The sequence below is a fragment of the Channa argus genome, chromosome 15 (assembly GCF_033026475.1).
Source record: "Channa argus isolate prfri chromosome 15, Channa argus male v1.0, whole genome shotgun sequence".
Classification (NCBI taxonomy): Eukaryota; Metazoa; Chordata; class Actinopteri; order Anabantiformes; family Channidae; genus Channa; species Channa argus.
The window spans coordinates 3199435-3222913 of NC_090211.1; the positions used below are offsets into that span (position 1 = coordinate 3199435).

Below are 23479 nucleotides of genomic sequence, written 5' to 3' on the forward strand. Positions count from 1 at the left end.
GGTGATGTGGCTAAGTGGAACAAAATGCCCAACTAAATCACACAGACTATTATTCTAATTAATTAAATCTGAAAATCTGAATATTGCAGCACTCACACAGCAAGTGCCAGTGTATATGACAGGATATGAGTGTTTGTAAATACGATATTCCCAGTGTCTTTTAACAGAAGTAGTTGCATAAGTTTAAGTGACTAACGGTAACCACCTTTTCTATCTAGTCATGTGTTATATAGTCATTTACTCAAAGGCAGTTTCCTCCGTTCAGCTCAAGGATCCAGTTAAACAAGTAAAGCACCATCTCAAACAAACACAGTTAGTTAAATATTTGTTTTCATTATCAAGAAAATGTGTTTCTTTGTCTTCCTGGCTTTCAGTTCTCCCTCTTTCTCAGTCCTGTTCTATGCTGAAAGCTGCAGTGCTGCTGTCTCTCAGCAGTCAAATTCTACCCCCTGCTGACCACAACAGAAAACTGCAGAGATGTGTTCTAGGGGGCATATTTTGTGTCAGTGAGAAACATTCTCCTTCAAACACATCAGGTTACATTAAAATAAGTGTCATCAGTCACAGCAGGGACACCAAGATCACTTTTAAAGACCTGGGACTACATACTAAAGCAATTGATGAGGCCTTAACTACAGTAAAGAGGATATGACATGATGCTAATGCTAATAATGTTCATTTCTATGATAATACAGCTGGTGTTAGTGGTGCTGGTTTGGTCTAAACCAACAATTTCTTCATGTACTTTCCCGTGTCCGTTTTTTATGCATTTACAAAACAAGAATAGACAATAAATACAAACAGCTGTCTACAGGAGTGAACAATTTCATACGGCTATTAACTCAAGTTGTTTCAGTCCATGCAGTTCACCATGTTTTTTTTGGTCAGAAAGACAAAATAAAAGTTAATTTTGAAAGGTCAAACTTTAAGTAGATTTGTTCTGAAAGCAACGAAGGAAAAACTATTTTAAATAAATGTCATCATATGGGTCTATTCAATAAAACTTCCTTCATGCTTGACAGAATGTGTCATTTAGACATAATAAATCATTGTCACTATTACAAATGCGTAGTAGATAGCGTATGTTATATGTAACAAAATAATTTTTCAAAAGTTGCATAATAATGTGTAATGGAAAAATACTAGGTAAAATTATTGTTCTGATCAGCTGGACTGTAATTACAAATGTATTAAATGATATCATTACTGGGTATATTACATATAACGATATAATTTAGTATATAATTTGTAGGAAATATAAATGGTGAAGTGAAACATTATAACCATGAACTGCATAGTCGCGTTGTACAGTACGAGATCTCGTTGCTTCCAGCGGGCTTTTCTCGCCGCACCAACCAACTTGTCACCAAAGATGGCGATTTGCTGAGGTCTCATGGATACACATATTTCTCAGCTAGTTGTTATCTTGCCTCAAACGCCAAATTTAAAACCAAATTAACTGCTTATTAAGCATCTCTTTCTCCATTCGAAGCACATCTGACCCAACGTCAGCCACTGCTACCATGCAGATCACCCTAAAAACACTGCAACAGCAGACTATTCAAATTGAGATAGACCCCGAACAAACGGTGAGTGGCTATATCAAGCTAGCTTTAGCAAACAGTACTAGCTGCGGGACCCGTGCCTTAACTTTACGTGTAGTTAGACTTAAAGGCTGTATGTGGCATTGGCAATTAAAACGCATTGTGCGTGTTTGAACAAAAGAATGTCCATTAACCGAACGTTTTCCAGATTAGCAAACCACACGAATTAGGGCGCTTAAAGAACACGAAACCCCAGTTATTAGCAAATGCTGGATAGTTAGCCGGCTAACGTTAGCCGAATAGCTCGTTAACAAATAAAGTAACCGAGACGCACTTCAAACGGATTTGCCGCCGTTTCGAGTTTGTCATTATTAATTTGCTTCTTCGGCTTTTTGGTAATATCTAACTTGACCTAATATGTAAAACTGTAACTTGTGTGATGATCCCACTGCGCTGTGAAAGCCATTGCTAATGCTAACGCATATGACAACGCTAATTACGCTTAGTCTTTATTGGCATCCAAATAAGAGGCAGGTTTGTTAGCATGTTCACATTTTTAACAATGGGAAGATTATACATTATGTTGCGAAGTATGTTCCTAATATAACACGTATAATGGATATCACTCTTTTTACTTTCAAACTCTTATTTCTATAAAGTACTATCAAGCTTTGTGTTTCTTAATAAATCCACGGGATTTACTTATTCAGCCGACATTTGTGACTTAGTTTCTATGCTTCCCGTGTTTCTTTACAGGTGAAGGCCTTGAAAGAGAAGATAGAAGCAGAAAGAGGAAAAGAAAGCTTTCCTGTATCTGGGCAGAAGCTGATATATGCTGGGAAAATCCTGCAAGATGACACACCTATTAAAGACTACAAAATTGATGAGAAAAATTTTGTTGTAGTGATGGTGTCCAAGGTGACATTTGGTTTTTTAGTTTTTGGTGTGGTTCAGTGTATATTACACTACTACTGTACTTTTTTTTTTTCTCTGATGTCATATGTATAACATCAATTTCTTTTCAATTGTCTAAAGACTAAGCCCGCTGCCGCTGCTGCTGCCGCCGCCGCCTCAACCCCAGTCTCAGAAACACCCAAGCCCCCTGAACAGGACTCTGGTTCCTCGTCAACAGCTGCCCCAGCCCCAACCCCAGCCCCAGCCCCAGCAGCTGTCCCCATTCCATCTGAGGAGGCCAAAGAAGAAAAAAGTGCTGCAGCCACAGAACCACAACAACCAGCCAGGTAAGAATATGTCTAAAGCTTGGACTGGAATTTGTTGCAATTGGCAGTTTTCATCCCTTCCTTAATTCTGACCAGTTTCTGCTGGGAATTATACTCCCAGCGTTATTGCTTTTACATAGACTTAAGTAACCTTTCTCTGGAAAGCTGATTTCTCTGAAAGCTGGTTCAGAAATGTAGATTTCTCCCAGAGAACTTAGATTTGTCTGCCATGTACATGAGTAGCCAGGTTTCTTATAGGCTTTCTCCAACTGAACATGTGCGAAACTAAATAGAGTTGAGTGAGAAGCTGAATGACAGGAGAGGTTATAAACAAAGCAATGCATCTTATTTTAAAGTCTAACACAAAATATTAATTACACAAAGTCGCTTTTCATGGTCCTTTTCTTCCATTTCGTTCCTTATGTCCTTGCGCTGTCTCGAAGCAGCAGCATGATTACAGCCAATAAAAGAAAGAAAAGTCAAAAAGTGGTGCGTTCTGTCATTTTACACTTAAAATGTGTGTACCAGGCTTCTAAAACGAGTCTGCAATGTAGGAGAAATCCCATTGCTCTTCTGCTGTATGCATACCGGGATTTCCAGGAATCAGGTTTAAGTGCATGTAAACATCATCGTTAGCTGATAAATATTTCAAGATTCATCAGCTTTATTGATCCCAAAGGGAAAGTGTGTAATGCTGAATTCTTTGAGTATCCTGGTTACCTAAATGCATGTCAATGCAGTCAGTGATGCTGCCCCCACCATGCCCCCCATCATGTGCATCCTTGTCTTTCTTTAAATCTCTTTTCTTCTTTGATTTTTGTCCACACTGTACATGTTATGTAATTTATTTGGATTAAAAGCTTTCCAAATGACTAAATGTAAGTACCTGGTATTCACCAGACACATTGCTTGGAAAGAGTAACATGTTTGACAAGAAAATAACGTGCTTAGAGTTTTCTAAATGCCATTGCAAGATGTATGAAAGCGGGCTGTCATTTGTCTTGTGCTCAAAGTGGCTTATGTCTCTGCACCATATAATTGTGATCCTGTAAAATTTCTGAAGCTGTTGTGTTCTGGTTAATCGGTTTTGCAGTCAGCTCTAAAGAACAATCCTGGTTCCAAACTTCTCCCATTACACAATTATTGAGACCACTTTGCTCCTGGGAACGTACGCTCACCATGATCGGTGCCTTGTCACATTTTATTGCAGACTGTTTCTTGGATCACATAACGTTTTTGTCCAGTTAAACCCTCGTAAACTTGGGCGTTCTGTGTTCTTGTCCATTTTTACCCCATGATATTAGCATTATTTTATTATTTTCTTAAAGTTGTGAAATAATTTAATGTTTTTAAAAAACAAAAGTTGTATTGGAATATATATCCTTTTGTCTGTGTGTGTATACTAGTATATTTTCAAATTTTTAAAGTAATTTGTCTTCTGTAAAGTTGATCTACATTGAAAATTGTTACTGTTATTGTTATCCCGAACCTTAGCTAAGATTAGGAAGGAGTCTAACTAAACTGTCTCTATAATCCGAGACCCGTTCTTTTATATCATATGGTAAGTAGTCTGATTATTTATCTTTTAGCTTAATGTATTCTGATTTCCTTATTTTAAACATTATCTGCTGCCTGGCGTTTCGTTTTCGGTAATTTTTACAGTGGAATCACAGAAACGTTGTTTATTGTCTGAATCTCGTTTTCACGATTTATGTTTTTGTAGCTCCAGTGGCGGGAGCCAGGGCCTGGATGCCTCCTCAGCACTGGGTAGGTAATGGGATTTCCATCCGATGCAGATAGAAGCCAGTGTAGCTGTTTCTGTATTTGCTCACTTTTGTTAAATGTAAATTGTAGAATTTTAAATGACTAGACAGTGTTTAATAGTGAGTTACTGTCACAGTAGCACATGTGTAAATCTGAGATTGTACTTGTACTGTGCCAGACATTGTTACTGCTGTGAGTCAGGGACTTTAAAGACTGCAGTGCACTGAATACCATTCCTATATATAGACTGACAAAAGTAACCAATCTCTTATTGTGGTACCACAACATGATGGGGGCTCCTATTTAGTCTACTCAGAAATCCATACGCACAGGGAATGTAATGGATGAGGTCGTGATGCTATTTTAGTTCATGTTGTTGTGTACTGAAAATATTAATTTAGTTATTTTTCATTTTAGGTTTAACTGTTTGTTTGTAAAGAATGATTTGTCTCCTGACAATAAACATTAACACAATGAACATTAAAAATAAGGAGTTTGGCCTAGAAAAGAACTGGGATGATGTACATGTACAAATCAAAGAAGTACATTTTTTTCTTAGTACTTATATTTAGAAAGTTTCTTATGTTTAACTACTTACATTTTTGCTACGGTTCCAAAATGGCCTGTTCCTCCGTACTAAAATTAGGTTTTCATACTAAAGGAGAGATTTCAAAATAAATTTCCTGTTGATGCATTCCTGTATCTTAATATACAAAATGTGTTGCTAACTTGGTCTCGTGTGTGCGCATTGTGTTTTCAGTGACTGGAGCCGAGTATGAGGCGATGCTGACAGAGATCATGTCTATGGGCTATGAAAGAGAGAGAGTGGTGGCTGCACTACGGGCTAGTTTCAACAACCCCCACAGAGCTGTGGAGTATCTTCTCACTGTGAGACACACTCAGTCACACACAGACAGAAAATAAAATTGCTGTCACCAAATTCAGCTCTGACCTTCAGTGAGACTCAGAGACTGCTGCAATAAGTCCTTATAGCCAATGTGAGGGACCTGTATGGACCTCGTGTCTGCCTCTCAATGTTTGAAAGTCTGCTTTGTACTAGTGTGTTGGTGATTGGCTTAATGATAATAAGGTAAACAACACATATATAAAAGACTTGCACAACATAAAAGCAGATGGAACACAGCATATATTTTATGTACCCACCAAAGCTTTTTTTTCTTCAAACTTTGACGAACAAACATAACTTCTGGCTTTGCCTGGTTTCTTTGATTTGCGATTTGTAGCAGTTCTTCTGCACCAGTGTTTAATGGAATAGTGGAAGTTGAATAGGATTTGAAATTGGAAGCACGCTTTGCTTTCAGAATAATAGTGTGTAATGGTTATTGTCTGGTGCATATTTACCTAAACATTAGTGCATCTAATTAAACTGGAGGAGCAGAATTTGTGTTTAACCCATTAAGACCCAAGGCATCCTCTAAAAACACCTTCTAAAACACTTGGCTTTAACTGGATATTACTGCATTTGCCCTAAAGGTAATTTTTAAAAAGTATATAAATGTATAGGGTTGTCAAATTTTGGAACTGAAAGAATGTGTCTGGCAGTATAATCCTCCATTATCACCAGTACTATTATTATTACTTCTAGATCACTGCAACTCTGTCCATTCACATGGCTTCGGGGAAAGCTTTTTGAAACGTTCTACTATGTAGCTGGTTTCAAAGTTTTTACCATTAAAATTTTTTATTTTTTTTTTATATTATATGAAATTTCATTTTATTTATTTTTTTCTCCCAACCCACAGTGTCCACTCACAAACCAACCCAAAATGTTATGTTTCTGATATATTTTTTATTTTTTTTAAATGCTGTTGCATCATGAGGCAGGTTAAGCTCATGTCTCACTTACTTTTACGAAAAAGTAATGGTTCCATTTTAATCTAGCTCTTTTCTGAAAAGCAACTTTAGAAACCTTTTGTGGGCCAAATGGAGGCTAAAAGGCTTTAAAAAACACAAACACTACATTTCCTGTTCTGCATTTTGCCTTCGTTGTCTGTGTTTCAATGAATCACGATGCATATTATTGATCTCCAGGCTTGAAAAAGGACATCTTGTCTAAAACATGCACGCGTTGCATCCGGCTTCAAAGGTAGAAATGAATATACACCACTCCCAGTGGTAGAAGGATAAACATGCAAATGCTGCATTTGGTCTTAATATGTTTGACCTCATTAACATTTAAAAGTTTTAAGTAGTTTGGTAAGCAGTTCCTGCTTCTGTAAAATGTAGTTTATAACCACAAAGTTTTACCAACAAAACTTTACAATTTAAAGACCAAGAATATCAAAGAAAAAACACTGACATGTTTTTGAAACCGTTTTAAAACCAGAAAACATTTTGGGTTGGTGTGTGAATGGACACAGTGGGTTGGGATGCAGAACACCGCAGGTTCAAATACCAGCCCACCAGGTGTGGCCCGAGCCCAGATTAAAAAAAACATGGAAGTGTTGCGGCAGGAAGGGCACCTGGCATAAAAACTCAACATGTGGAGACACCTGAAGGGACTTAGGTGAAAGCCGTTGATCTTGGGTGATAGGACACTGTACATGGCAACGCAAAAATAAGCTGTGTCTTCATAACTGTAATTCTTGTCTGCTTATTCTATTCAGTGCTTGTATGGCTGCTGGCTAGATGTAATCAGTGTTAATGTAAATAACATTAAACCATTGAACCACAAGCAACAGAAGTTACAGATCTACACACCTGTCACCATTGGTTTTTGTTGTGTTTTTTTTTTATGTTTTTTTGTATGTGGGTAGACGTGTAGTCCTGTCCTCAAACTCTAGCCTGCAGGCATAGCTGCTTGTGTTGGAAAGCAGTGACAGAGGGGCTCACACAAGAATTAATTGTTGTGGACAGCATGACCTCACCTGCACCATCCCCCTACAGAATGCACATTCCACACAAGTCTGGCTACTTAACAGCTAATTGTTAGCTTAGTTTTATTTGATTGGATATTAGCTAATAGTTGTGACCTGATCCAGAACTGTCCAGTTACTCCGCTTTATATTAAACTCAAAAAGCAGCAACATTGTCAGATTAAAGACCACAGCTTTTTTATTAATGTCTGTGTTGGCATAACGGGTTTGGGGCTAAGAAATGTCACCTGTGTTTTCCTTTTCCAAGCAAAGACACTGCTTATCTGGTCACTACGTTTACACATTGTAGAGAGGTCACATTTTGGGGCTAGGCTGAAAAACGTTAAGTCGGTGTGGGTTGCTGGTTGATGTAGTAATTAATCACAGACTCTGTGTGATCTGACAGAAGCTTTGCTCTGTGCACTGAGGGAAATGATTATAGACATGTTTCCAACAAAGTCTGCTGTCATTGATATAAACTGGGGGGAACTAAACCCATGTAAATTACATCTCATAAACAATGCCTTCATAAATGGAGCATAAGCCTATAAACTTTAGCATAGTCTGAGTCATCAGATAAACTGGCAAATGTGTGTCTGTAGAATACTTAAGAATTAATGAGGAAGTTGTCAGTTATGGACATAACATGTAGGGTTAAACCAGATGTGTCACTTGTAAGGAAGCATCCATTTCATGCAGATGGAATCATTTACAACTACTAATTAATGCTCTATTTGCCAGTTGCTGACTTTTGTGTTCTTTGGCAGCATACATGAAGTGTGTGTGTCTGACAGCAGTATGGGTGTTTATTTATTTATTTATTTTTTCAGGGTATCCCAAGTAACCCGGTCCAAGAGAGTAACCCCCCAGCACAGGCCCCTGCATCTGGACCCACAGAAGCCCCATCTCTATCAGAGGGTGAGGCTGCTCACTTTGTCTCTCTTCCTGAAAAATAAAATAAGTGCTGGTACTCAGGCCGTGCTAATAATTAAAACTGCTTTCGGAAAATAAATAAGTCGGAGGGGAAATGTCCCAGGTATTCCAAATAAATTTTGAGACAGGTTGAGAACTTGTTCAAACCTTACTAGGTAGAAACATGTTTTCAGGATCTTGCTAACTACAGTCGGTCAGTGACTTATAACTCACTGGACACCAAAGGTTTGTTCTACCATGGCTGTGTATAAAATGTAAAGTGTGTGTCACACATTCATCTATTTTGAAAGAAGAGTTAATTTATGTTTTGTAATGTTTTCCTAGGTGACAACCCACTTGCGTTCCTGAGGACCCAGCCCCAGTTTCTGCACATGAGACAGGCAATCCAGCAGAACCCTGCTCTGTTACCGGCTCTGCTCCAGCAGCTAGGCAGGGAGAATCCTCAACTTCTACAGGTAACACACACTCACACACACAAGCTAGAGCTGGGCACTATGAAATAAAATGTTTTTTAAAAAAACATTTCTTCTTATATATTTAGGATGGTATGGATGACTTATCATGATATGTTTCAAGTTCTTACTACTCCAAAAGCTGGCACGATCTCGTTCATACATTGATGCTGTGGTGGAACAAATTCAGTGTGTTTTTGTTCCGTTTGTAAGCTTGTCTGAGATGTTAAAATGTTAACACCATGTATATGCAAACAGATGATCTTTATAATCGAAATTATGACAAATATTTTTATTTTATTTTTTATTTTTTGGGAGGAATTACAGATCATGCCTACTGAAATCTTTCAGTCAGAATTTGTGACCATTTAATCGACCTCACTAATGTTGTCATTCTCTCCAGCAAATCAGTCAACATCAGGAACTGTTCATCCAGATGTTGAATGAGCCAGTTGGGGAGGGGGGGGAGGCGCCAGAGGTTGGAGAGATGGGGGCAGCAGGGGATGAGGGCGCACCTATCAACTACATCCAGGTTACACCTCAGGAGAAGGAAGCCATTGAAAGGGTGAGTTAAGAGGTGAAGACTAAATATTCCAAATGTTCTGTGTTGTTCAGGACTCAGTTTCACGCCCAGAGCTGTGGATCTTTAAAGCCTTCTCTCCTGTCTCTCTGCTCTCTGTCTGTTGTAACTGAACAGTTAAAAGCGTTGGGTTTCCCTGAAGCCCTGGTGATCCAGGCCTACTTTGCCTGCGAGAAGAATGAGAACCTGGCGGCCAACTTTCTCCTCAACCAGGGACTGGAGGATGACTGAACAGAGATCACTGCCTTCCTGCCTCTCTCTCCTACCCTTCCCCTCTTCAGCTCAGCATAAAGACTGCACCCCCAATTTTACTGTACAGCTACCAACCTCAGCTCGACCCAGCAAGGAGGGGAGGAGAGGGGAGAGCCAGCAGGGGGGTGGGTGGTGGGATGGGAAAGGGAGACAAGGGTGGGTTAGGTTAAAGATGGGGTTAACATTCTTAAGTACACAAAGTGGAGGTTTATGTGCAGGAAGGTCAGACTGGGATTCTGGGAGATCGGGGCAAAAAATTGAAAGAATTGTAAATTCCACGTGAATTCCAATGGAAAGTGTGGGGTTTAACTGGGGGAGAACTATAATTTGATTTTAGACGCGCTTTGTGAACATTAGGGCGGGGGAGCGACGGGGGCTGAAGGGTTTTGCGACTAGAGTGTGTGTCTGAGTACATGTCTGTGTGCCTGTGCAGATGGATGCAAAACAGTTAAGCTGAAAAAGTAATCGATTTGCATTCTCTAAGTTTGTTAATGCTGTATCTGGACTGTACGTAAGCACATTCTCCTCACTGCACTTGGACAACATCATCAGTGTGTGTAACTGTTTGTGTGCACCACCGTAAAAGCCTCAAGAATTGGCAGAGAAAGGTTGGTCTGTGCTGCACAATGTACGTGTCTGACATATTATCAGTCTGTATGGGGAACGAAAATGGGAACTAAACTGACATCTGGTTACGTTTACTTTTTACCACCACTCATCTGCTCTGCCACGGTGGCTGCACACTGCAGCCAATCAGAGTCCCTGCAATTGCTCTGCCTGCCTGTTACGGTTACTCGAATCCGCACCTCCAGGAATTTGCGATGTTGTGATTGCAACAGTTCAACCAATACAAAAAGTCTGTGTGACCTAGCACTCGGAAACATTGTAAAATCATAAATTTTCAGAAAAGAAGTCTCGAAGATGAGCATTTTAGGCTGGAGCTCAAAAAATGTCTGCAAAGTCCTGGAGGGACTGTCAAATGGAGTATTGTCTGTGCTGTTAGCTTGTAGTGCTAACACCAAGTAACACTACCCAGAAACATTTTCCAATATTCAAAACATTTTTAAGACTTAGTTTAAAAATATCTGGAGAAGCAGGTACTGGTTGCTAAAGTGAAGTAGTTTAATAATCTCAGTTGTACTTATTTGTAGATACAAGTATGTTGTGAGTTCTGTAACTGATCAACATTATACTGAAATTATATTTCACCTTAGTTTTTTTCCACTACTTCCAAAAAGATTTTGCGGATGAATGGCTTTCTACAGTAAAAAGCTTACTGCCACAATACATTGTGCTGAAACTATATTCCTTGCTGTCAGAGTTTGAGTCAAGCAGGAGAGAAAGAACTGAAAGCCAAAGGTTTTTTTTTTTTTTTTTTTTTTGTATGGGAATAAACATATTTAACATGTCTTGTCCCATCCAGAGGCGAAAGGTAGTTTAAAATTTACACTTTTTTTTGTCTCCGTTTTAACAAAGCTTAGATTAAAATTTTGAAATAATGCTAAACTAAATGGCCACAAACCACACAGCAGTCATTTCCTTTCAGATTTGTATAAATATTCCACCCGTCTTTAAAAGTGCACAGCCACTGACTGTACAAACGGGTTCGTATCTCAATTTTACATGCAGGCAGCAAGTGCAGGGGGAGACAGTAATGTCCTAGATAACGTTTCATCATTCATATCCAGGCTCTACTTCACACAAAGACTAATGAGAGCAAATAGTTTCGTGAGGAGCAGATCGAATCATCATTGCCCTCATACTGTGTCTGCAGATACGCTGATTGTCCACTACAGACTGCTGTATTATGAAGCTTGTGGTAATTGTTGGCCTGGTTGTGGTGTGTGATGTGTGGCAACTGTTTGTTTCGATTGCAAAGGTTGTCCTCTTATTGTGGGTCAATGAAGAAAACTGTCTCCAGTCAGTTTCTGTATGTATTGGGGCAGTTTTCACTGACAACTGTCCTACAGCATCAACACGCTCTTAGACTATGCTGTGCTACATTAAATATCAGCAGTCTTTCAGGCGTTTGACTCCGTTTGCCTCATTAGCATCATACATCTCACTTAGTCCAAGAAAACTGCAGTTGTCTTGACTTAATTTATCTTCACTGTTCAGGTGGATCAGAAGCAGATGATGCCTATGGTCTGTATTTATAAGTGACCAACCTGCATGTTGAAGGAGAGTCATACTAACATTCTGTCAGTTTTACACATATGCCAAAAGAAAATACATTCATTATACCCTCTTGTTTAAAAAGTTTTCTCAGTTGTGGCCAAACTATAGTCCAACCTCATATCTACCATTTAACTCGTTCTCATTAAATATCACATGGTTCTAATTGGTGTGCATGCTTACAGGTGTATGCAAAAGTTTAGGAACCCCTGACGATGTCCATGATTTTCATTTATAAATGTTTTGGTGTTTGGATCAGCAATTTCATTTTGATCTATCAAATAACTAAAGGACAAAGTAATATTTCAGTAGTGAAATGAGGTTTATTGGATTAACAGAAAATGCCCAATATGTATCAAAATGAATTTAGACCGGTGCATAAATTTGGGCACCCCTGTCATTTTGTTGATTTGAATACCTGTAACTACTTAGCACTTGGAACACAATTGGTTTGGTGACTCATTAAGCCTTGAACGTCATAGATGGGTGCATCCCATCATGAGAAAAGCTATTTGAGGTGGCCAGTTGCGAGTTGTTCTCTTTGACTCTCCTCTGAAGAGTGGCAACATGGGGTCTCAAAACAACTCTCAAATGACCTGAAAACAAAGATTGTTCAACATTATGGTTTAGGGGAAGGCTACAAAAATGTTATCGCAGAGATATAAGCTGTCAGTGTCCACTGTGAGGAACATAGTGAGGAAGTGGAAGACCACAGGCACAGTTCTTGTTAAGGCCAGAAGTGGCAGGCCACATAAAATATTGGAGAGACAAAGGCGAAGGATGGTGAAAACGGTCAAAAACAGCCCACAGACCACCTCCAAAGACCTACAACTTCAACTTGCTGCAGATGGTGTCACTGTGCATCGTTCAACAATTCAGCGCACTTTGCACAAGGAGAAGCTATATGGGAGAGTGATGCGAACGAAGCCTTTTCTGCACACACGCCACAAATGCTTTAGGTATGCAAATGCACATTTAGACAAGCCAGCTTCATTTTGGAATACGTTGCTGTGAAGTAATGAAGCAAAGATTGAGTTATTTGGTCATAACAAGGGGCGTTATGCATGTTGGCAAAAGAACACAGTGTTCCAAGAAAAACACTTGCTACCCACAGTAAAACTTGGGCGAGGTTCCATCATGCTGTGGGGCTGTGTGCCCCAGTGTCGGTACTGGGAATCTGGTTAAAGTTGAGGGCCGCATGGATTCCACTCAATATCAGCAGATTCTTGAGAATAATGCTGAGGAATCAATCACAAAGTTGCACAACAAGAAAACGACCCAAAACACTGCTCAAAACCTACTCGGGCTTTTCTGCAGAGGAACAAGTACAATGTTCTGGAATGTCCATCCCAGTCCCCAGACCTGAATGTCATTGAACATCTGTGTGGGGATTTGAAGCGGGCTGTCCATGCTCGTAGCCATCAAACCTAACTGAATGTTTTGTAAGGAGGAATGGTCCAAAATACAGAATCAAAGAATCCAGACATTACAGGCCACAGGAAGTTATTTCTGCTAAAGGAGGCTTTACTAAATATTGATGTGATTTCTGTGTTGAGGTGACCAAATTTATGCAGCTGTCTAATTTCATTTTGATGTATATTGCGCATTTTCTGTTAATCCAATAAACCTCATTCCACTACTGAAATATTACTGAGTCCTTAGTTATTTGATAGATCAAAATAAAATTCCTGATCCAAACACCCAAATATTTATAAATGAAAATTATGGACATTGTCAAGGGTTCCTAAACTTTTGAATACCAAAGTGACTGTATAACCTAAGTACCAGTTTACTCAAAATTGGTTTTGTCTATGTTTGCATCACTGTGCAGTCCTTTTGTTTTCAAGGGCAGAATGCTTATGTGGACTTTGACTATACAAGGAAAGTTTCCAGTTTTCCTAGCTCTCTTTGAATATTTGTACATATTTAATCTATTTGAATAATTAACTTGAAGTGTGATCATAACTTCTAGCACAAAAAATTAGTTTTTTCGGAAAGTAAGTTCTCAGTGAGTAGGGAAAAGTTTTAACCAATTAAAAGTTCTGGAAAAAAAATAATTCAAAGCATAATTTGAAATGTCTTAACGTGTAATTGGAGATTGTTAACATTAAAACTGCTGTGATGGTCCATGTATGCAATCCTGGAGGCACATGTCGAAGTGTCACTGGGCAAGGCACTGAACCCCCAGTAGCCCATCCCCCCCGTCCCCAGCCACACAGTGCCAGTTCAAAGGTTGGTAGAAATTGGGAAGGGGTTGTGTCAGGAAGGTCATCCGTCGTAAAAACTCTGCCAAAATAACATGCGGACAAATGATCCACTGTGGCAGTTCTGAACTCACGGGGTAAACTGAAAGTACAAAAAATGATTTGAGAATCCTGGAGGGCCACTGCGTGAAAAATAGTTGCCAATTATAATACTTTCATTATCAACAGCTAAACCCTGTTTCAATATTTCCTTTAACAGGGATGTTTCATATATACCCATCGGGCATAGGTTGAAACTGTCAAAGGTGACAATTCTACTGTTTATTGTCGAGGTGGTAGATTCACACCCTACAGCATGTGGCTTGTGACACAGGCTCTGTTTGTCAAAGTCCTGTTTCCAAGTGACTTGGAGCCACTTTTTCAAATGATAGTTATCTCCCTCTATAACTGTAAACTTCACCCTGTTTAAAATGAATGAGGGGGCCAAAACAAACAACCCGTGCTTATAATGCCATCCAGTACAACTCCACTAACCACAATGACCTTAATAATACCTAATAATAAAACAGAAGAATTATCACCTGACAGTTTCCATGTAAAAACTAAGAAATGATATCCTATATACTGTATATAGTTACAACTCATGGCACAGCTGCTTTATTGGATCCTGTGTTTGGGCCCTTTACATTACACAGTCATCAGTGTTACTTCATAGAAATTTTTTGAGCAGCTCCTATGGTGATTAAGCTAAGTTACAGTAACTGGACACAATTCAGCACAGCTACAAACTGTAGTGCGTCAATGATCAGGTACTTGGATATGAATTTTGGAAATACAAGTCTAATTCTTAAAAAGTCATCGGTCCTGAGGTTGTGACGTGATCTTTGCATTTCCTCATGTGCTGTACTTTAAAGAGCATTCCACTAATAATTTGAACTTTAGTTTACTGGCCACTACTCAAATAGTAGGAACTATTGTAGAAACACACGGCGTAGGGTGTGAAACGAGACAGGTATAATGAACAACCACAAGATTAAAATAACCAGCAGGTGACGTGAATGACATGAATTGAAGGGGTCAGATACATCAGGCAGCAAGAGAAGTTTTCTTAAAGCTAATGACAAAATTGTAATTGCTAGACCAGGGGGTCTTAATCCTGGTCCACAAGGACCCTTGCTCTGGCAATCAGTGGTGGGTAGGGGTATGGTTAGTTGGAAGACAAGGATAGAAGCAGTGGGTTAAAGGAAGTACAACTCATGAACTGGTGAAATGGTTGCTACCTGGTTGCTTTAGTCCATGTGAACACACTCGTGAGAATGGAGAGTGAAGTGTCGCCTGTTTGGTGTGAGGTTGTAAAGGAGTTACTGAGCAAAAAATGACCAAAAAAAATGCGGGCCATGATCAACAGGTGTCAGAATAAAACATTACATGGCAGCTTTCTGCGTACGGAGCTGCATGGTCAGAGCGTTGGTCATGGTCAGTAGATTAAATGGGACTAATCAAAAGTTTTAAAAATATCCTATCGGTGTGCATTATGCTAATTCTACGATCCAGCATTTCCGCAGTCCAAAAGTAAGGACATCTTGGCATTTTGTGAGCCGTGGAATATTGAAGTGAACTACTGATTACTGTAGTACCGTTTTATTTTGGACTACTTGGTTCAGTACCTTTTTATGTAAGGTAGATTTTGTGAGAGGCACCTGGCTGCAGACGAACACCACAGACTGCTGACAAGATAGTCAACGTTTCACTTTGGATGGAAGATGTCCACATCTTCCAAATGTTAGACTAATGTTCCGTAGCCCGAACTCAACCCACTTAAATCTATTGCCCAACTCTAACCATGGTTATCTCAATGTCTATCTTCACTCAAAATTTAAAACATCTGACAATCATTGACTTCCTCCTGTCGGGGCTTATAGTCTACCACCTTTGTTTGCAACCAGGTTCTCTTGCATTAGTTGGTATTAAATAATTTTACTCAAATAAGATATCAATGCTTAACCTTTTGCCCACAGTTGCAGTGAGGGACAGATTAGTGGAGTCATGAAGTGAGTGTGGGGACGAGAGACCTAATCCTCCTCCAGTGCATGTCCCATTTTACGTTTTCGTGTCATGTTTCTGTAAAACCAAATGAACTGAACCGGAGCTGGCCAAGAGCCAGGAGCAGCATGAGGGGAAACGCTGCAGGGAAGACAGAGAAACGGACCAAATGGACCACACACACACACACAGACAAAGGTCCGTAGCTTCCGAACCCCGATGTCAGACCGGACGCCAGGGAGCGTGAAGCTAAGAGTAAGTCCTGAGGGTGAGAACATGTACGTGTCACATATACATATGCCCCAGACCAGTGGTTCCCAAACCTGGTACTCAACAACCAAGCACCTTTGCAGGTCACGCTTAAACGCAAGATCTAGCGACAATGACAGTAGTGACGGTAAAAATGAGAGCTGACACAGGCAGGATACAGTCAAGAACATCCTTTTATTCAATCAAGTAAAGGCGTTGCTCTTTTCAAACTGTTTTTATTATTATTATGGAAAAGAAACTGTAATTAACACATGCATTTCACCATGGGCTCTGGGAGGTGTGTCTGAGGCTGGGACACTGCTCTGAAGCGGAGGATAGGAGGAAGGGAAAGGAGCACTCAGGGTGGGGAGCATCATAGGCCTGACTGAAGTGAGGGGTCATGCCATCCAGGGTCGGGGTGAGGGCTGGTTCAGCCACGCAGTCTGACTGTGCTCTATGAACAGTGCAGGGGCAGATATTGGAAACACCCTCCTTCAACAGAGCATGTGCACGCACACACACAAACACACACAGACACACACTCACACGCTCTGCTCCGTGCAACCTGCTCGTCTCTGATATGGCTTCTTAACTGTGGCGCTTTCACTTCTCAAGGCTTGATTGATAATACTGCTGCTGGCACAATTTTGATTAAAAAAAATAAAGAGTTGCATATGTATGTTTCAAAAAAAAACAAACAATTAAAGACAAAAAAAAAACAAGAAATCACTTGATTTTGCTGGTGGAATTTCAAGGCGCTTTCTCTACAAGTCACCAAAGTCTACTAGTTTTAATTTACAGTTTTTAGAACCATCACTTTGGTCAATTGTAATGAATGGATAGTACATTGTGAACGTTTTTGGAGGATTGTGCTAAATCTCAGCCTCTCAGTCTCCTTGCTGTGGAACCAGTCCACTTATAAGGTGCTTCGAGTCATTTTTCTGTTAAATTGTTTTTTGTTTTTTTTTAATAGATGGTCTCATTCAACCACTACAAAAGGTGCATAATTGAATGTTTTAACGCAGCATCTTAGCGCTGCCTAAGATAAGCAATGACAAAAAGTAATCAAAAAGCAAATTCAAATTCTAAAAAAAAAAAGAAGACGACGTCAGAAACAATCACAAACAAACCTGCCTACGCTAGCAGTTCTACTGATCATCTCCCTCACGTTAGTCCACAGCCTAAAACTCCTGTGAGTGCCTCTATCCCTCCACCAGTTGATTTGTCATCAACCTCTCGCAGGATGGTAATGGTGGTGAGTGGGTTTGGGGGGGGACAATTTTGTTTGTCCTAACCCCAGCCCCTGTCCTCAGCACAGCCCAGAGCCCTGTGGTGTAACTTGTTCACTTACATTAGCTGTTGAATGGAGAAGCTGAAGAAGATGGGTATGGTAATACAATGTGAAGCGTACAGACAAGAATAACATGTGAGCTAACTGCATTCTGCTCAGACAAAAAAATCTTTGCGTATTCTCTTTTTTTTTTTTTTCTTTTTTTCTTATTTAACCCCACCATTCAGAGAAAGGGAGGAAGTAGAAAGGGAGGGAGGAGGAGAAAGGAGAAGGAGTTTTACGCGGCTACAGACTACTCCAGTGTCCAAGATAGACAGAAGACAAGATACAGAGGAAGAGAAGCAAGACAGATTTTTTTTTTTCTCTTTTTCAGCTTTTCTTAATTTTTCAACAATAAAAAGAGGAACTAAATCACACCAATTTCCTGTAGTACTATGTATACTGCTTCAAAAAGCTCAAAGAAGAGGAAGAGAAAGATACAGAAGTATGAAGGAGGGGACTTTTTTTTTCTTTTGAGATGGGCACTCAGGATTACAAGATGGAATCTGTGAACAAAAGGCACTTTTTAGGGACAACCTTTAAGATGCTCTGAGTCTATAACACTACATCACCAAACAAATATTTATAATCATTTACAGTGGGAGATGGGGAATTCAGAGGGGGGGGAGAGGGGAGGGGGGGAATGGGGTTCACATTCTTGTTGACAGCATACCTCTGAGGTCGCTGGAGCAACCAGACATTTACACCAAATCAGGAATTTCTTTTTAGTTCTCATCTCCGAAACTTTTGCATCTCCCAAACTGGGTAAGATCTTGTCTTTGTCCCACGTGAGGCTCACTTCTGTCGGAGTCTGAAGGGTTTTTTTGTCCCCCAACAACTATTCCTTTGCTGTGGTGTAAAGGTTGGGGGAGAAAAATGCCTTTTGTCACAACAAGCTTTTCATACAATGAACCCCTCCCCCCTCGGTAAATACAAAAAAGAGAAATAGAATAATGCATGTTTTCCTAAAATTTGCTTTTATGATAACACTTAATTTCGTTACTATTTATGTATAATAGAGACTGAGTGTACTTTATTCTTTATGAAAGCACCAGTTTTCATAGTGATATATATTTTATGAGTTGCAAAATTGTTCCTTCAGCCCTCCCACATTTTGAAAACAAATCATTAAAAATGATTTTTTTCTTTAAAAACAAAAAAAAAATAAATCGATAAAAGGAAAAAAAATAACAAACAAAAAAACAAAAGGAAATTAAAAACAATTTCCCCAAACTTACAAAGACTGGGATTTTTTTCTCGCTGCTCTCATAATTAGAGTCCCAGAGCACATGGACTTGAAAAAGAAAGAAACAAACAAACAAAAAAAAAAAAGTAAAATCATAGAGGGTTGTTTTTTTTTTTTACCTCTTATCGCATGACACCCTCAAACAATTGCTAACAAACACAATTCCTCTACCAAGACATTGCACATGGCTCAATCAACATACATCATTTAGATTCAAGAACAATACTTTCCATCAGAACAAGAAAGAAAAACAACTAAACCTAATCTCTTCTTTTTTTTTTTTTTAATCCTCAACTACATCATCATCGCCGTCTATGTATCTATTGTTGTGTCTGCCATGGATTTGCTTTCCTTTTATGTCATTTAATGCGAGTGTGGGTTTAGAGACTGGTACTTTAGCTCAAATCCGCCTTTTTTTTTTGAGATGCATCCTATGACTGTGCGATATAAGCCATGCTTCAAAAAATAACTAGACTGCCACAGAGCTTATCTTGCAAAAAAAAAAGTATATATCTATAAATATATATGTGTATTATATATAAAGATGCTTGCGATTATCTAGTGAGCTGTCAACTTTTTTTCCTCTCTCGACTCATAAATTTTCACCATTCACTATAGCTTATATGTGAGAAAAAGAACCTGAATTCATGTTTGACAAATTGCATAATGGGAATACAGAGGCACTTCCATAGATTAGAGAAAGAAATCACCTTAGCCATCGTTAATATTGTACTCAGCGGAGCTAGTTCTCTCTACCAAGCTGATGAGATGGTCGCCAGTCAGTTGGCCAACTACGTCGTGTTTCCCTGCAGTGAAGAACATGGCCAGGCAGTCCAGTTATTTTGTGAGGTTGGATGGGTAGTTTTTATTCAAATTTTCACAGGAATTAACTGAATTGTTTTTGGAAATTTGTGGACTCATGATACAAAGATTAAAAAAAAAAAAGCATTGCGGCCTCCTCAGATTGTCTAAAGTTAAGACTTCCCTTTGAATTCAGTCGGGCACAGGGGATGTGTTGGGGCTAACAGCGAGTGGTCTTTATGAGTCTGTGTGTTTTACGAAGTGGTGATCTGTGCTCTCTAAGTGTGTTTCTATCGCAGTTAACACATCCACTGATTTGGAATCCTAAGTGGTGGTTGATCTACTTAGAAAAAAGAGGAACTCATAAGGTTGGCTGGTATGATTGTTTTAGTGCAGTTTTGATCATTAAGGGCTCATCGATTCACAATAGCAAGGGGGGGAGTGCTGGTGTGTGCGTGTGTGTGTGTGTGTGTGTGTGTGTGTTAGGGGATTACTATAGCAACCAAGGATGTGATCCTGCTATTGCTGCCTTAAAGGCCCTCGTTCCCGCTCAAATAACAGCCAGATATGTCACATATTCATTTTGCTCCACAGTGAGGCTCCTTCAGCTCTTGGAGCCGTGGCCCATCTGGGAGTGTAAACAACAGGGTAAACTTTAGGGAGACAGAAAAGAAGAACTATTCTCTTATTTACTCTGGGTCCCATCTTTAGCAAATTTCCCTCCTTGGTTCTGTTTTTCTGTCACTCATACATCACCTCCACCACCAGACACCAGCTGTATCTGGGCCTAACAGAAGATGCAGATAGTTTTTAGTGCTTCATTGACCAGTGTGATTCAGCAGGTCAGTTCCCAGAATATGAGCCTCCTGTGATTGTCAAAACCCTGCATTGTGTGGTCCTGCAGGTCAGAAGGTGGCCATTACTTTTACCAAAGCACATTAAAGGAAATATCTGACATTTTGAAGAATAAGCTTTGCTGATGATTAATAGGTCAGAAGATCAATAGCAGTGTCATGCTGTACAGTGAATCCGAAACTACAATCTGTAGCCCGTTAGCTTAAATTAGCATAAAGCCTGGAAACAGACAAAGAGCTCTCGCCTGGTTCTATCCAAAGACCAAAAAAATCTGCCTACCAATTTATAAAAAGGGCATAATCAGGTGACTGTAGCCTTAAGTTACAGAGAGATTCTGACAGAGGTCAGAGGTCACCAGGGGCCAGTTGGACTGTTACTCCTGGTTTGACTTTTGCCAATGTCAGGTCATCGGGCAAATGCCTGACTGTGGTAGTGGTGAATTACTTTGGGATGTGAATGCATTATTTCTACTTTATCTCTTGTAATGGTTACATATAATATTAAATAAATGCAGCCAAGACAACTTGTGAGTCTTGTCTCACTGCAGTGGAGTGTTTAGCATCTGATTTCCTAGTTTTTATTCCACGTTGCACCTGGTGCTTGGGATCCGTTTCCCGTTTGGAAACATGGAATTTGCTATTTTTACGTTTAAGGTTTTTGTTGTTGTTGTTGTTGTTGTTGGTTAAATCATGATTACCAGAAGCTGGTTTGCCAATTTCCAACAGAGCCAGACAAGCATTACTTTAGCTTGTTTCCAGTCTTTATGCTAAGCTCATATTAACTGTATGGCATTAGAGTCCTATCCAACATCTAACACTTTGTGAAAACGTCAATAAGCATATTTTCCAAAATGTCTAACTTTTTGCCGGTCCAGGTCAGCCAGCCACCCTGTCTACACCGCATCAACATCCCACTTCTTACTGTGTTTCTCTATAAGGTGCTGTCATTCAAATACAAAACAATTATAAAATAGTACAAATCCAAAAGGAATAAATTCAAATCAGACAACACACACGAGATAACAAAATCATCTACATTACAAGAGGGCAAAAGGGGAAACCAATAGCTGCTGTCTATAGTTGAGAGAACTGTCAGTCCATGATGTACAACACAGTGGAATTTTCAATGTGTATGTTGGTTTGGATATCTAATCGAATAGGTACAGAGAGTTCACTGGGCTTATTGTAGGTGCATATAAAATGAAAATATAACACAACACCACCACTTATAAATACTACTATCTAAAATATGAGACTGGGCAACTCTGTGTGTGTGTGTGTGTGTGTTTGTGTGTGTGTGTGTTCTCAATTGTACATACATGCTGTTGTCATGGCACAGATAGTAGTGAGTGTGTGTGGTGCTGGGAGAAGGAGCAGAGGCCAATGATTTGTCAAACTGAACAAAAGGGGATGAGGACACGAGGAGGCTTCCTCTACCTTGGATTATCCTCTTTGAAACTCTGAATAGGTAAGTGTGGTTTACCTTCACATGCCTTGTAGGTGAATAGTGCACATTGTTAAGATTAGTGTTAATCAATTCAGCTTGTAGTGCAACCTTTAATCAAGATATGTTTTGGCATGGTCTCTCTCTAGTTAGTAGTAGGGTAACGTGGGCCTTTGTAGAGTCGATAGTCATTGGGAGGGAGAGAAACATTGGTAAAATTGGATTCAGTTTTAGGTGGTGACAGACATCACAGGAGCATGGACTGCAGCTTTCACTGGAAAACTAATTGTGTCTTTGCTTTGATCAGGCTGTGAATTCATGGTGGGTGAAGCTTTGTAGCTTAAGGTTTTAATCTGGAAACCTGATTTTATTGGACAGTTGATTTTTATAGCCATTTGTTACACAATGTGTCCTTTGCAATACAGGAGAAGCTGACCGTTTTGTCATCCACAGGTTCCTCCTGCTGTGCTGCTGGTTCGGTGTTTTGTTTTTCAGAAGCGATACCTGCTTGCTGCTCTTTGTCCTCTTACCCCTTCTCTATCCTGGCATCCTTAAGTCAATCCGTTCATCTTTCCACTTATCCATCTTTGCTAAAAAAGGGTCCTCCCTCTGACTGGGTAAATGAGTCCAGAGCTCCTCTAAAAGTGTCAAGCTGCTGTAATTTCCTGCGTTACTTGGTTTTATTTTGTATCAAGTGAGACATAATATAAGGGCCAGTTGGTGGGACATTTTTATCCTGCGGGTTTTTCTATTTTCGATTGTAAAGAAAGAATTCTAGTTGCTGGTCTGTACACAGATCTTGTCAGAGGAACCAAGACTGAAAAAGAAAAAAAGGGGGAAGAGGGGGCAGGGTATGACATCACGTTAGTGTCGAGACCATGAACATTTGGTAGACAAGAGAACAAAATCACATTGTATAATTGGCATTAAGTTGTTTTGAAGACATTTTACTGGCAGTCGGAACAACAGGTTTGATACAGTCATGCTAGCGGCTTCGTGAGGCTTTAATCGGGTGCTTCCTTGAGCTAAATGCTAATGTAAACCCTTGTAAAATGCTGTTGCGAGGTAACGGATTGGACAAATTTAGACTTTTAACTTGATGATATAGCAGGACAAAAAGGATGAGTATGATCCGAATGATCCATAGGAGTGTCTATCTAACACATTTTGCCTTACTTGCTCTACAAACTCATGCAGTAGATTGGTATTATAAAGCTGTAATAAGCTGTAATAAATCACTAGATGCAAACCAGTGATTCACCCTTTGCAGTTGTTCCTGGAAAAGTGTCTGTATGCCGTGTTGACTTTTGTGACTAATACAGTCATATAGGCCCCTTGCTCAGCTATTACCATCAATTCTGTCCCTTTCTGGAGTCAAGTACAGTATTTCTTGAATTTTGCCATGCAGTCGATGGCTACTGAAGGCCAAGCAGCAGCAGGTGGAAAGCAGTCTGGCGCTCCCTGTCACTTGCACCATCTTTAGGTTTCTCCCACCCAGCGTGAGCAGGGAGC

At 39.7% G+C, this 23479-nt stretch overlaps 2 protein-coding genes across 18 annotated transcripts in view; one reads left to right on the plus strand and one right to left on the minus strand.

The window, feature by feature from the left end:
• Positions 1-1344: 1344 nt before the first annotated feature.
• Positions 1345-16986, plus strand: rad23aa (RAD23 homolog A, nucleotide excision repair protein a). The gene is made up of 9 exons (XM_067476935.1): positions 1345-1589; positions 2301-2462; positions 2580-2785; positions 4488-4531; positions 5289-5416; positions 8235-8322; positions 8662-8792; positions 9193-9354; positions 9487-16986. Exons 1-9 carry the CDS (start codon positions 1524-1526, stop codon positions 9598-9600), a joined length of 1101 nt encoding a protein of 366 aa, XP_067333036.1. The 5' UTR covers positions 1345-1523; the 3' UTR covers positions 9601-16986.
• nfixb (nuclear factor I/Xb) overlaps positions 16984-23479 on the minus strand; it is a 132935-nt gene continuing 126439 nt past the window's right edge. For all 17 annotated transcript variants that reach the window (XM_067476920.1, XM_067476918.1, XM_067476930.1 and 14 more), the window contains one exon: positions 16984-22784. In XM_067476920.1, coding sequence (XP_067333021.1) covers positions 22770-22784 — 15 coding nt within the window. In that variant the 3' untranslated portion in view covers positions 16984-22769. The remainder of the gene's footprint in view (positions 22785-23479) is intronic.